Source organism: Cavia porcellus, unplaced genomic scaffold (assembly GCF_034190915.1).
Source record: "Cavia porcellus strain 051 isolate PalLab524CR breed Dunkin Hartley unplaced genomic scaffold, mCavPor4.1 scaffold_5, whole genome shotgun sequence".
NCBI classification, from domain to species: Eukaryota; Metazoa; Chordata; class Mammalia; order Rodentia; family Caviidae; genus Cavia; species Cavia porcellus.
This window is the reverse complement of record NW_026947488.1, coordinates 50,339,270-50,354,208: the sequence shown is the minus strand read 5'-3', so window position 1 is coordinate 50,354,208 and position 14,939 is coordinate 50,339,270. Positions and strand designations below refer to the sequence as shown.

General features: G+C 46.9%; 1 protein-coding gene across 2 annotated transcripts in view; it reads left to right on the top strand.

Moving 5' to 3' along the window:
• The first annotated feature begins 2,190 nt into the window (after positions 1–2,190).
• The window catches only part of Tgm3 (transglutaminase 3), a 44,128-nt gene continuing 31,379 nt past the window's right edge, over positions 2,191–14,939 (top strand). Inside the window, exon 1 of one of the 2 annotated variants that reach the window (XM_063248795.1) lies at positions 2,191–2,208. Coding sequence is in view for 1 of the 2 variants with exons in the window: in XM_063248794.1 (XP_063104864.1) it covers positions 4,351–4,357 (7 nt within the window). In the remaining variant the exon portion in view is untranslated. Of the gene's footprint in view, positions 2,209–4,254; positions 4,358–14,939 lie in introns of those variants that run through there. The other variant, XM_063248794.1, reaches the window with a different exon arrangement.

Below are 14,939 nucleotides of genomic sequence, written 5' to 3'. Positions count from 1 at the left end.
TCAGAAGGATGTACTATGATTCACAGGAGCAGAAAGATGGTCAAAAGCTTCTAAATCAAGACTCAGCTGGTCTGGTTAAAGAAACAAATGCTTACCATAGAAAACAAGTCTTCTAGAAGGGAAAAAAGTGTTTCCCAGACTTGGGGAAAACACGATGCCTGTTGAATGGAAGAAATAGTGTCATTTTATATGGGCTTGGTGAATAGCTGATGGTAAGAAGATACAGTGAGGATCAGTGGGGAGAAGCTATAGGGTGCTCAATGTTTTCAGTTCAAAAGAGGAAGCAAGCTCAGTCTGGGAACCAGTGCCATGTACAGGCCATCACGGGACTGGAACAGCTAGACCCCAGCCTCTTTCTGTGAGTCAGCACCGTTTGTGGACCAGGGGTAGAGAGAAGAAGGCCACACCAGGAAGCAAGCCCAGTCTGGGAACCAGCGCCATGCACAGGCCACTGCTGGACTGGAACAGACAGACCCCAGCCAAGAAGTACCAATTCCCCACCCCCACCCTACTGGTTTATCCGGAGAAACACAGGCTGTGATGACAGCTATGGAGGTGAAACGCAGTAGGATGCCTGTGGTGCTTTGGTGTTTCACTAACATTGCAGGTCTAGGGCCAGTGGTCTGAGCATAGGTTCAGAGGACAGCAGTACACAGTATGGCATCTAGGAGATCTCAGCCATTGTTGATTCCCTATGATTTGTTTTGAAGTCCTATATCATTTCCATTGTTTTGTTGGGTTGGGTTTTATTCTCTTTTGTTTTGTCTGATTATGTCAAATCTGATGGCAGGAGCAGCTATTTCAAAGATAGCAAGAAATATTTGGCTAACAATTTTGGACTTATTATTGGCTTGTTTTGAAGTCTTATTACATCCATTGTTTTGTTTTTATTGTTTCTATTCTGTTTGATTTTTACTGTGTCTAAAGTTATCTGCAGCTATTTTGAAGACATCAAGATGCATTCTGGTAACTACTGCTGATTTTGAAATGTTTTGAAGTCCTGTATCTCTTACATTGGTTTGTTTTGTTTGATTTTATTCTGTTTTATCCTCTTTAAAATAAATTTTTTTTAAAAATGAAGAAGAATTTTTTGGTCCTTTCAATGCACTTTAATCTGAGTTTATCAGGAGGCCTCTCTACGTCCTGAGCATGGTACTAAGAACTGGGAAGGGGCTCAGAAGGAGTCCCAACCACCCTAGAACTCAGTGTGCAGCCATAGCTGCTGTCATTCAGTCCAGGCTGTCTTGAGAGGCAGAAGTTCTTTCCTCTTCAGGGTCCTCAAGAGCAATCTGTCAGGGGAGGGGCCCTGGGCTGGGGGATCACTTGGACTGGACAACTCCTCATGAGCCTGTGCCTCTTCGTGTGTTGTGAAACCTTTAGAAGTCCTAAATCCTTTAATTAGAGGGAGAAAAAAGGTAAGTGATCAATTAGCTTCTCTTTTTAAAAGCCTGTGCTTGCATGCCCCATCTTAACTGGAGTCTGAGATGTAAAGCGTGTAGCCAGGCAGGAATTTCATCCTGTCTGTAGCTAAGTGACTCCACCTATGGACTGAAAATCATTTAGCTGACATTGTGACACAGCCAGTAAATTACAGTCTGCCTGCAGGTGGAGGCCGCAACTGGTGTCATGGCGTAATCTTCCAGGAACTAACATTCAGTCGACTAAGGCCAGCTGGCGGGGCAGTGGTTCAGGGGGACAAGGGCCCTGACGTCTGTGTGACACTCACCTGTCTCCAGAGGAGCCTCCTTGCTCTACCGTACTTTATCGTGATTCTGAACCTCACTGCAGCCCTGGGGATAGTGGGTCAGGTCCACGAGGACACTGAGGTCCAAGGAAATGAGAGGGTTTGGCTGAGGCCACACACTGAGGCTACAGTGTCTGGTTCTGAATGTGAGTCTTCTGAATCCAATTTGTAATATTTTTCTACCTCATCAGAATAGGGTCAAAGCCGAGCAGCTACAAATCCTTCCAAAGGAAGATCACATAGTCAGTGGTCAGACACCAGTGTCCAAACTTGTGGGTCTCCCTTGCAAAATATGTAGCACTTGGGTTTGTGGGTTCCTTAAGGATGATAGTGAATACTAACTTCTTACACTGTGCTGTTCCATGCTGTGCTAATTAAGAAGTTTTATTCATTGACTCCTTTAATGCTCATAGCAATTTCTCTTTGGTTTTACAGATAAGGAGACAGAGGCTCCGAGAAGAGAGGTAACTTAGCAGAACCATAATCTATGTAACCTAGGTCAGCACAACCTCAGGCTTCTCTCCAATTGCAGTGCCATCTACTGTCACCTTGGCAAGTTACTTCGGCAGATCATTGAAGTGATGTCCAGGGTCTGGTTCCTCTTGGCTCCCAGGCCAACAATAGTACCAGTAATAATGAGCACAATGACCCTGAACATTGCAGGCCCTGCCCAGAGTCACAGCTGATGCCGTCACAGGAGCCAAAGCCACCTTCAAACTTCCTTGTCTGGATTCAGGGCTCTTGCCATTCCCCACCTCTCTCTTCTGGGAGAAGTGCCAAGACACATTCCCAAGAGCCACCAAGGCTTGGGAGATATTGAGCTCCCCCTACGCTAGGCAGTAGCCTCAGAAGTGAAGCAAACAGGCTGCAGAATCACTTATCTGTGGTAGGGAAGTCGTGGCTATGTAACCTCGGGTTAACACATAAGATCCGCCTGTACCACGGTACTGTTAATAGTACCTGTGTCAGGTGTTGAGGAGAACATGAGAAGAGGGAGCCCGCACCTGCTCACAGTGAGCACAGAAGGAATGTAACTATGATCCCTATGCTGACAGGGATGGATTGAGTCACTTATTCAAGTGTGTGCATTTCTGCCCTGGGTTCCTCCGTGAGGTCCTGAGGAAAAGGTTAATAACAGAAGCCACTTGTACTTCCACATGGCATCTTTCAGTCTAGGACTGCAATGCATTCATTGAACAAAAAAAAAAAAAAAAAAAAAAAAAAAACCAGCACAGTGTAATATGTATCTTAAACACTCTTAAATCTTTCTCTCCCTTTTTTTATGGAGGTAGGAATTTGGGGATTAAATCCAAGGTCTTGTGCATGTTAAGCAAGCACTCTATTACTGAACTACATCCCCAGCCCCATGATACATCATAATTGAGTTTCATAAATGTGCAAAAGTCTATGAGAGCCCGGAGCACAGAAAAAAGAACATTGACTCCTTTTCCAGTTTTTCCAAGCCAGCAGCCTGCCCAGTCTTGCCTTGTCAAGATCTAACATTCCCAGCTTCTCCCTACAGGCACAACCTTCCCATCTATCCTCGCTCCCTACTCCAACACCCAGGGAACCTGGAGACATTTCTGTGTCAAGATCTTTGTAAAATTACTTGTTTTCCTTAATATTAACTCTCTTGTCTATCATAGCAAACTGTACCACTTGTAAACATCCATAATAAGATTTTTGGTAAAGCCTACCTCCTTAAAACCACGCAAGCAAACAAACAAATATGGAACATTAGAAGGCCACTGTCATACTCATCATTCTTAACCACCAGAGAAGATCAGTGACTTCCACTGCAGGCTTAGAAAAAACACATGACAGGGCCAGAGGACCAGAGGACCAAAGGCTGAAAAAGAGAGGTTTTCCTCTTGTCTGGACTCAAACTGCCTTCCAATTTCAGATGACCCCTGGTTCAGCCAGTGGGGCTCCCAAATTCACTCTCTCCGTGCATCATTGCCTCAGAGTACCCCACGGCTTTGTGCGTGTGAAGAGTAAGCACAATCATCCCCGTTGAGAAAAAGATTTTCAAGCCCCGGCTGAGGGATGAGCCCTCTCCCACCCTGCCCCAGATACAGAAATTCCAAGCCACCAGTTAAATGTTTTTTTTGCTTACCACAACCCTGAAAAACAATGTGCCTCACTACCCTAGTGCAAGTGGGAAACAGAAATATATGTGCACTGTGAGAAAAGACTTCACTTGTTTTGCTCTGGGTTCTGCAGGGATGCTTCCTTTATACAGAGGGAACTTGCCACTTTCAAGAAAAGCATGTCATCATTTCCTAAACCCTATCATCCAGAAACTTGTTCACTTAAAGAAAACCATAAAAGCAAAGTATCTCATTTTCTTATCCCACCTCCCCCCACCTTTTCCTAAGCTAGCCTTGCACAAGCACGATGACCTCCCATTGGGTGACAAGCATGTCGTAAGTGAAACGTTTACAGGCACTACAGGATTGACCTGGTGCCTCACCCACCTCATTAGAATTCTAATTAGTGTGTGTAGGAGAGGCTTCTATAAATGGTCAGACAATCCTGACACCATCCTCAAACACCAGCTCTGTCATTCCCAGACAAGCCCCAGGAGAGGCAGAGGAAGCAGGACCATGAGTGGTGAGTGTGTCGCACCCTCCAGCAGACCCTTGCTGGAGCCAGTGTGGTCCCCAGCCGGTCTGTGAGGCCAAGGCGGCTGGCTCGGAAGTCTAGATTTCAGTGTTTCAGGGTTCTATTGCAAAGTGGCTCTTTGGGTGGCAGCTGAGTCTTCCTAGCACATTCCAGAGGTGGCACAAGCTTGGAATGTAGTTTTGAGTGGCTGGTAGAGTGTCAAACACAGTTAGAGGTGATGTCCCATTAGACTGAGAATGAGCTTGCCTCAGTGAAGCTTCTTTTACACATTGGTCAGCCCCTGTAAAGTCAAACCAGAGGGCATCTGCCCCAAGTGTTTCTTGGTGTGGTTTTACCAGCTGCTATAGCAAAGAAAAGCACATCCCAGAGATGTAAGGGGCAAAAGAAAAAGAGCCTGTAAGCTGAGCTGTAAAAACCCTTGGCATCACTGGAATGTTCCCACGTAAACTACACATTTGGAAGCATAGGAGGTGGCGTGATGTGCCAAATCCTAGTGGCAGGAGCGGCAGGCACTCCACAAGAGCCTCTCCATCCCTGTCGTTGTCCCTTTGAGGGAAGAGTGAGAAAGAACAAGAAAGGCAGGTTCTTTAGCTCTGTGGGCACTGTCAGTTACTGTCCAAGATTCGAGCCCTTTGTTAATTAGCGCCCCTACTAAGTAGCCTGCTAATTATTGCCTGTCATGGGTTTTCAGACTAGAACATTGACAGCAGCGACGCCAAACCCCACAGGGCATGAGTCAAACCTGTAAAATACCATGAATGGTGATTTTGGACCACAGAAAGGTTTACCAAAGATATGACTGAGCCAGGTGCAAAAGATGGAATGCTGACTACTTAAAAAATCGCTGAAACTACTATGACAGGGTGGTTACAAAAATGATTCTTTTCCTCCAGTAAATGGACAGGATACCAGCAAGAAGTTGGTACTCTGGGCACTGCAGACTTTATCAAAAGCAGATGGGGGTGCCTGTTATCTGGCCCTTTTCTCTCCCCTCAGGGGGAAACAGTACCAGAAACAGGTAAAGCCTTGCCAGGATTACACAGCAAGTTGGTAGCAGAGCCCAGTCAAGCCCCAGCTACTGTGGAACTTTTCCACTGTATTTTGTTGCCAAACCTGAGCTCACACACAAGTTCATAAGACGTCTGGAATACAAGAAAGCAATTCTGAGCATGCTTTCTTATTTGAGCTTTTGTTACCAACTGCTATGGAGTTTACTGCCACTACTGTGCCTCTTCTAAGACGAAGGGATTTAAAGAGGTGGACGTAGAGGCTCTTTCTAAGACTGGTTCTGCTCCATGCAAGGTCACTGGGGCCCCAGCATGTGATCAATCCCCAGATATTTGTGCAGAACCTACAGTGGGGCCACAAGAACATTGACACTTAAGAGGCCCAGGCATTCATAGATACTGAACTCTTAGAACCTCATCTATACTGACCAGAGGTATCCTCAGGTCACAACAGAATGAGGACAATGGCTGGTGGGGAGAAAAATCAAATTTTAAAAAGTAAGTGGAGAGGCAAGTGAATGCATTTAGTTCCTTAAATTCACCATATATGCAGTCAGTTTCTGTCTCGGCTCCTGGACCCTCAGGGTGTCACACTCCATGGTAGTCCTAAGAAATAGCGATGTGCCCCAGCACCATGGGGAACGTGGAGCAGATGAGTTGCAGTTTCTGCTCTCAGTGAGCTTTCAGTCTTGGTGACACCAGTCATTAGTAACATGCAAGGTGAACTGTCATCAAGCTACATGACAAATTCAGGGAATTAACCCTGGCTGGAACTCAGGATATGGAAGGCTTTTGTCATGGAGGGTGAGCTGGGCTTGGTCCTTAACAGTTTGTGGGATTGGAAATATTCTGGACAGGGGAACAGAAAACTAAATGTGGCTGCATTGGCAGATGTGACCCAGGCAACAGTCTGGATGATGTGGGTACTGCTTTGGGAGGACCCTGTGTCCAGCTCTAATTTAAAGCCTTGTTTGAAACAGAGGGCTCCAGCTATTCTGCCCATTAGGAAAGAAGGTGGCCTCGGCTATGGACTAGATGACAGTGTGGGAGGAAGTCCTGCTGTGTCTTGCGCAGTGGCACAGAGCCTAGAGTGAACAGGAGCACAGCCGTGAGCATAGATGCCGGGACCCCTGGAGAGGAAGCAGAGATCCCCACTCCGAGCCTCTTCAGTCAGTCCTCAGGCACCAACCCGAACCTCAGGACACTCCCTGTGAAGACCCAGAACTCTGTTCTGGGCACGAATAGTCCCACTGAGGTTGTGAGCATTCTTATCAAACACTTTGTCAGGCATAGCACTGGCCTTGGCTTCCTGGATTCACCTTCTCTGGCCTTCATTTCCTCCGCCTCCACAGGGCTCATCACATTGCAGGCCTGTGGCTCTGCCACCAAATATTTTCTCTGGAGCTGGGACAGCAGTGGCTCTTTCTTCCATGGGAACAGAGAGGAATTCCTCCTGCACCCCTGCCTCCTTATCTCAGGACCGCTTACAGGATCTTCTTGCTCTCCTCACATTTGTGTTTCTGCTTAGCATCACTTAGGAACAGCTGTCATGAGCCTGTCTCCCCCTTGCTTGGGTTCATAAGATAAACCTCATGAGAGGAGTTGACTTTCTAATTGGGATGATTCCCATTAGGAGCCTTTCTAGCACAAGTGCCCTATCGCCCTCACCAGCCCCCTCCATGCATCCTTAGATCCCGTGCTCTTTTTCTCTTGTCTACTTCAGATGACTTCCTGTGCTCCCTCCAGCCTGCAGGGCTCTGCTCTGCACACAGGCAATCCTGCTCCTCCTCTCCCCGTCTTTCTTCCCCTCCTCCCCCTCCTTTTCCCCTCTTCCTCCTCTCCTCCTCCTCTCCCTCCTCTCTCTCCTCCTCTTGCCACCCCCCCACTCCTAATTCTCCTCCTCCATTTTGTCCTCCTTCTCCCCAGGGTCCACATGCCAGGCTGGGGTGTGTGCTGATAGTAGGAGACTTCCCCTGTCACTTGGAAGGGGACCATAGTCCAGGTTTGGGGTTTTTCTGTTGCTTGTTTGGCTGGGTGTTTTTTTCCCCTTATTTCTTTCTTCTTTGCCAGGAAGAGGGTTAATCTTTTGATGCTAAGGACCAAACCCAGGACCTTGTACTTGGTAGGGAAAACACTCTACCAGTCTTTGGTGAGGGCTAGAGCTATTTTTAAAGGAGGCTGCTGTCCCCTCCTGTAGCCCTATTTTCCCCTGCGTGGGTGGATAGCATGAGAGGACAGTGGCTCCTCCCTCGCCCCTCCCAGAGCCACTGTGCATCTCAGCTGAATTGTAAGAGGACACCAAGGCCTGAGGTACTCATTCTCAGTACTGGCTGCACGTAAGAATCACCAGGAGAACTTAAAAACAAATTCCAGGGTAGCCCCTAACCCAGATGCTGGTTTAATTGATCTGGGTTGGACTCAGACTCAGACAAGACTCTCCAAGCGGTTGTGCCAGCAGCTGTGGTTTCAAGCCACTAAGAGATTCTAAACTCTCTTCGGAAGGGAAAGGATGAGGAGTCCCAGCCGCCCTCCTCTCACCCCGGCAACATACTGGATGGGCAGGGGACGGCCCTTTCTGGCAGCCTCCATGGACTGCATGTGAATCACTGCCACCACAACCATTTGATGGCTGCAGGGAAGTAACTGGATCATCCTAATCAAGCAAAGTTATCTTTTCTCTGGACTTGGATTCAGGTCCTGTCTGCTTGTGATGTTGGGCAACTGGCTTCACCTTATTAAAGTTCTAAATCCTCATCTGTAAAATGGGTATAACAACAACATAAAAGGACATGATGCATGTAAAATACTCGTAGTGTAGTGTCTGGCGTGGAAGAGGGCCTCAATGGCAGGCACCTCAAAAAAATTCAAACCCTCCTCTCCTCATGTTGTTTTTGCCATTATACTTTTTACCCCATGGCCTCTGTTCTATCCAACCCTGGAGGCCCCAGGGCTGGGAGGAGTAGAGCTGGGTTCTCAACAGTAACCCTACGTGACAAGAGGTTCCAGTCTAACTGTCCCCTTTCTAGGGACAAGGGAAGTCACCTGTCCAGGGTTTATTTCACTTCATCTTAGGGAGTGTCCCCAGGTCCTTCCTGTTGGCCAACAGCCCCAGGTTTCCCACTGGCTGAGGGCCAAGAAATTATGCCACTTCTGCTACACAGGCTTGAAAGTGTTGGGACAAGAGCGAAAGCTGACAGGAAATGGCACAGGCTGGAAGGAGAGGAGTGGGAAGCTGGGGCCAAGCAGGGATTCAAGTGTACCCCCAGAGCTTGTATGGGGCGGCCAGGATGCGCCTGTGCCCGGGGAAAGGGTAGGGTGTGGCACTGCGTGAGTCACCATCCTTCCCTGACTGTGACTGGATCTGGGGCATGCTCTGCTTCTAGAGTACTCTGTCACCTCAGCAGATTGATCTCAGTTTTGTAATATGTGATATGGGAATATTGAGTTCTGTCACTATTTTTCAAGTTGCCAATTGTTCCTATCAGAAGACTGTAAAGTTAGCTTAGTATTAAAGTAACCTGTGTGTGTGTGTGTGTGTGTGTGTAATGAAGTAATAGAGAAAATGTTAAAATATATTCTGCATAGTTGAATTGGAATTGTTTCATGAAATTTTGTGTTAGTTAGCATATATGTATACGAACAGTGTGTAAAATGTAGTCTCTGTCACACAGAGAGCTCAAGCCACGGGTGGAGGTACATGCTTGTAAAGCCTGCACTCTGAAATGGTGAGCCAGGTGTGCAAATTCAAGCACAGCCTGGGCAATTTAGGATGACCTTGTTTCAGAATTTCAAAACAAAATTTAAGGACTGCATACATAACTCATTGCAAAAGTCCTGCATTCAGTCCCCACAACTAAAAAAACAAACACCAAAAAGCCACTTAGGTAGATGATATTTAGCATTTCAGTCAACTGTAATTATCTCTAGACATCTGTAAGGTAAAAATACATCTTTGTCCTGAAAAGGGACTGGCGGGGGTCCGGGCAGTGGGAGAGACCCACCCCCTGTAGTATTAGTCCTGTCCCATTGACCCACACTCTCACAGCAGGGATCCTTCAGCCACAAGCCCAGCCCAACCACAGCCCTGTGTGCTGCAGGCCATTGGATTACAGAGCCAGGGCGGGAGGCAGGGGCCACCTCAGACTACAGCACCCCCTTTCATGGTCTGCTCTGTGCTACTTTCACGGCTCCTGCTACAGGGGAACCAGACTAGGGGCAGGGGGCCCATTAATGGGCACGTGCAGTTGTTTGGATGCGCCTGACTGTGAGCTCCCAAGCCACAGTCCTTTCAAAAGAAGAAAACTACAGTCGATTTCCACTGGAGGTAATTCTGGGCAGGTGGGAGAACTGTGCAGTGCTGGGGTGAGGATTGTGCCTCGGTTCGGAAGCCCTCTCTCCCATTTCTAGAGCACGGTCCTGCACTGTCTGATCTGGCCACTTGTGCCTTTCCATGTCTTATCCCTACCCCAGACTGCAGGGTAGAAAGAGGGAAGAAAACAGTCCAAGGGCAATTGCCAACTGCTTTTAAAGAAAAATTTTCTCAAACCAAAAACAGATCTTCAAACCAGTTCTTGCCTGTGAAAGTCAGCAGTGCTCTTCCCAAGAGTCACCGGGTATAAACCACCCAAATGTCCACCCGCTGATGAGGGACTATGCTACATTCATATAATTAATACTGGAACGAGTGGCAGGTACACCTGACAGCAGCAATGAGCCTTCAAAACACTGTGCTGAGGTTGGGCTTGATGGGGCATGCCTTTAAACTCAGCATTTGGGAAACTGAGGCAGGAGGATCGAGATGAGGCCTGCCTGGGCTACATAAGTGGGTTCAAGGCCACTACATAGCAAGATCCTGTCTAAAAAACCCACTGTGCTGAGTGAAAGAAGCCAGAGCCAAAGACCACATGATGAGGCTCTATTTATATGAAATGCCCACAAAGTTTGTAATAGATAAATCTGAGAAGTAGTTCAGATGCTCATTAACCAATGAATGGACAAAGAAGACGTAGCTTTTTTACTGCTTTGTCATAGAGGAGGACAAGGTTCAGACATTTCTATCTAAATTCTTTAAATTTTTTTTTTTTTGGTATCAGGAATCGAACTCAGGACCTTGCACTTGCCAGACAGGCACTTGTGCCCCTGAGCTATATCCCTGGCCCCTAGACCATATTCTTAAGTAAAATAAATCGGGAATGAATGTTTAAAACACAGCATTGTTTCTCTAGTGTGAGAAACCAAAAGTGTAAATTAGGGCCAAAATGTATAATAGACACTGGGAAATGCTAAGAAAATGTTCAGATGAGAGAGGGAACAAAGGAGAGGGGAGAAGGACATGAAAGGAATGACAAGAAAAGTAGAGAACAGGAGAAAGTGGAAACAAAGCTTTTGTAAATAAGGAGGGGAAGGGGGTTGAATGGAGGGGATAGGAATGAGAAGAAAAGAAGCAAAATATATCATGTACAAGTGCCAATTCCCCACGATGAGTGATATCATTACTCAGGTCTAAAATATACCAAAAAAGTTTAAAAAACTCAAAAAAATGGTACATAAAAAATGCAATGTCCAAAACAGGCAAAGCCATAGATTAAGAAAGTCGATTAGCAGCTATCAGGACCTGGAAAGAGGAGGGAGTGGGGAGTGGCTGCTAGTGAATGGTTCTGGGTGGGAATCAGGTAGTAGTGATGGTTACGTAACACTGCAAATAAACCAGAAGTCACTGGCTTGTACTTTAAAATGGCTCTACAGGAGCCAGGCATGGAGGCACGTTCCTATAGTTTTAGCACTTTGGGAGGCTGGCATAACAGAATCCAAAGTTTGAGCCCAACCTGGGCAACTTAGCAATTTTAAAAGATCTTGTCTCAATATAAAAATTAAAAGGGGGCAAGGGCTGTGGACATAGCTCAGTCAGTGTAAAGTTACTGGGTTCAATCTCCGTGAGAGCCACCAAGAAAAAAGAAAGTTTGAAACAGTGATTTTTATATTATGTGCCTTTTACTACAATTTTTAAAGAGAAAAAAATTCCCTGTAAGTTAATACACAGAATTTTTGCTTACAAGTCACTGGTGAGGCCTTAGTGACGTGACCCTGGGCTGTAATGGAACCTGGGAAACAAGCTGTTAGTATGGGAGATTTTACTTCCCAGAGAGGAGCCGGTGAGGGCTGGGATAGGATTTAGCAGGGTCCGTCGCAGTAGGGCTGCTAACATGACAGACATCCTTGGAAAGACACAAAATCTGAGGCATTGCCCAGATCTGACATTGGAGTTAAGCAGTAACTCGAGGAGGTGACATAGAATTGTGAGGTGAGCCCTGGAACAGGAGTCCAGAATGGTTCTCTCTCTGGCAAATCAGCCCTCCAGACCTTGCGCCAGGTATAAGGATTAGGAGTGAAGCCAGGAGTGGTGATGCAGGCCTATAATCCCAGTATTTGGAGGGTGTTTCAGTCCAGCCCAGGATACAAAGTGAGCTCAAGGCCAGCCTGAACTGCGTAATGAGAACCTGTCTCCAAAAAAAAAAAAAAAAGGAATGAATCTGTCTGGGTTTTTTTGTTTTAAGGGGGCTTTTGATTTGTTTTGTTTTGTTTTGTTGTTTTGGTGGAACGTGCTGGAGATCAAACCCAGGCCCTCAATGCACACGAGACAAGTACCATGCCCTGAGCTACACCCCAGTCCCTCCTTTCCTGGCAGTTTCAAAGTGTGTAAGTTGATGAGTCGGTTGCAGGAACAATGGGCGCCGCCTGTGCCCTCATTTCTGCCCTCTTTGTTTCTGTATTGTTTTGCTGTTCTGGATTTGCGTCCTTTGATAGTTTATCTTTCTGTCTGTATTCACTAGCAAACTGTTCACCACATTCTCACCCTACTTTTAAAGTGATCAATTATTTTTAGAGACTTAATAACAGACAAGCTATACTTGCAATTGCCTTTGATCTCGAAAGAAAAGTAAGGAAGTTAAGGATTCTCCCAGGGTGGCACAGAAAATAACCCTGAGCCAGGATTTGCATGAACTGCAAACTTGAGAAGAAGCTTAGATGGCTGGTACCTTCCCTCCTTTCCCTTCCCGCACTGCTGGCAGAGTAGCCAAAGTGGGAGGGAGTGCAGGACCTTAGGTAACCCATACACGGGATCCCAGATCCTTAATTTGGGGTTTGCAGAGCCAGTTCTTGGGCTAAGGGATGGTACAAGGACTGAAGAAGGCAGCCAGTGGGAGGAAAAGCTTTCAGAAACTGCCAGGAGGCATTCTGCACATGTGCCCGAATTGTACCCCCCAACCTTGGGAATACCAAGGCAGCCAGCTCCCCTCTACATATTCTCTGAAGGTTGCCACCAGGCAATGCAGTTCTTATCCTCCAGGTGCTCACTTTCCCGTTTGTTGAGAGACAAATCCCTGAGGGTAGATGATGAGTCATGAGTGTGCCTCACCCCAGCACAGGTAAACCAGGGTAAGATCAGTAAGAACTTCCCATCTTCTCTCTCTACTTCTAGCCATGAAAGGTATGGAATAGTAATAGGGTGGCTTTTGTTGTTGTTGTTGCTTGTTTTTTTCATCTCCATATCTAACAGTTCTCTAATTAACAGTGGGCACCAACTATAGGGACCCTGCATTTCATTCAATTCTGACTTGGTCTGGAGTTAACACAGACCCCTCAGGTTAAGGGCTCAGCCCCACAAGATGCCCCTCACTTACTTGTCAATCAAAAGTGCAGGTTGTGACCAAGTGTTGGTGGCACCTGCCTGGGATCCCAGCACTCTAGGAGCCTAAGGCAGGAAGATTGCAAGCACAAGCCCAGCCCAGGAAACTTACAGACCTAACAAGACACTGCCTCAAAAAAAAAAAAAAAAAAAATATATATATATATATATATATATATTTTTTTTTTTTTTTTTTTAAACACAAGGGCTGGGGCTATAACTCAGTTGGAAGGCCCTAGGCCAAATCCCCAATTAAAAAAAAAAAAAAAGCCATGTGGTTACCTGTACTTCTGACTGTCTGGCTATAAAATGCCTCAGGTTTGAAGATTTGCCAGAACTCCTCACAACTCAGGAAAACAGCTTGCTAACTAGATCACCACTTGGTTATAAGAGGATACGACTCAGGAAGAGCAAGATACAAGAGACGCGTGGGGCAAGGCGTATCCTCTCAGCCCTTTGTTTCACCACATGGAAATCACCCTTTGGGGTCTTTATGGAGGATCGTCACATAGGCATGATTGAACGAATCACTGCTCATTGATGCTGTTCCTCTCCAATCCCTCTCCCTTCCCTGAAGCTGAGGGCCCTCGGGGTGGAAAGGTCCAACCCTTTTATTACATAGTGCCCTAGCAACCATCACTCATCTCATTAGCATAAAAAGACACTCATCATTTGCGTGACTCAAAGGGTTAAAGGAGCTGTGTTCTAGGCCTTTTGAGGTGGAGACCCAAACCCTGTTACTTATGGTGTCACACCTGGGTTCAGAGTCCTGGCTCTGCTAGCTCCTAGGTACAGGACCTCAGATAAAGTCTTCGGTATGTCTAAGCCTCATTTTCCAGTTGTAAGGTTTCATCAATGAAATACACAGACTAGTCCCCATACTATCAGCTGCAGTGCACACACTACAGCCTATTGACAAATGGGAATCCTCCTATCCTCCTCCTCCAGCTCAGAGAAGCCATGACTATCTCAGAACACACTCTTCAGGAGTCCCTTTCCTCATGCCTGGTGTCTGGATCACAGAGACAGAGTGTGTGGGCTTGGGCCAGATTCTCAGGCTGCATGGCTACAGTCCACCCCTAAGGAGCAGTTGACAAGGACTCAGGTTGTCCCATAGATTGGCTCCCTCCTCTTCAAACAGAGGATTACACATGCCCCACTCACAGGTTAATCGGCGTGTAAACCTTTGGGATGGTGACTGCACACAGATGCCCAGTAAACATCAGCCAGTGCTCTGATCATCACCACCACAGTCACGCCAGATCTGACCTAGCAGGTCATGCAAAGTGCACCTGTCTCCCTGCTGCGGTTGTCCCTTAGAGGGACAGAGTCTCTGTAGCCTAGGCACTCTGGAGCTCAGGTGTATCTTGGCCATTCTTCCAAAGGACAAGACATTGGTCTCTGGAATGAATGGGTGGGGGCTCTGCTTACCCATCATAGCTACAGCAGAGAATGCACAACCTTTGGTAGAGCCAAGGGCAAGGAGCCTTTGAAGGGGAAATAGGTGCCAGCTGTAGATGCAGGCTCCCTCCTACTCTGCTTCCCCCCCCCCACTGCTGTGCTGGGCAGAGGCCATCTAGGGGTTGCTTTCTGCTGTTAGAGACCATGTCCCAGAAAAGCCAGCCTCCCCTGGAGAAGGACATGCATCCTTTTGGGTTTGGAAAGGCAGTGAAAATCATGTTCCACAGAGCCCTTCTTTGTTCTAAAACAAGACCAAGAGTTAGTCTCTGCCAAATCTCACCTGCTGGGATGCACAGAAGGTAGGAGGCATGGGTTTAAAACTTGGGACCATTGCCTTAGAGATACATAGCACCCAGCAGCCTGGCTGTCTACCAGTGAGTGGAGCTCGGTGTGCGCCATACAGGGTCTCAGATGT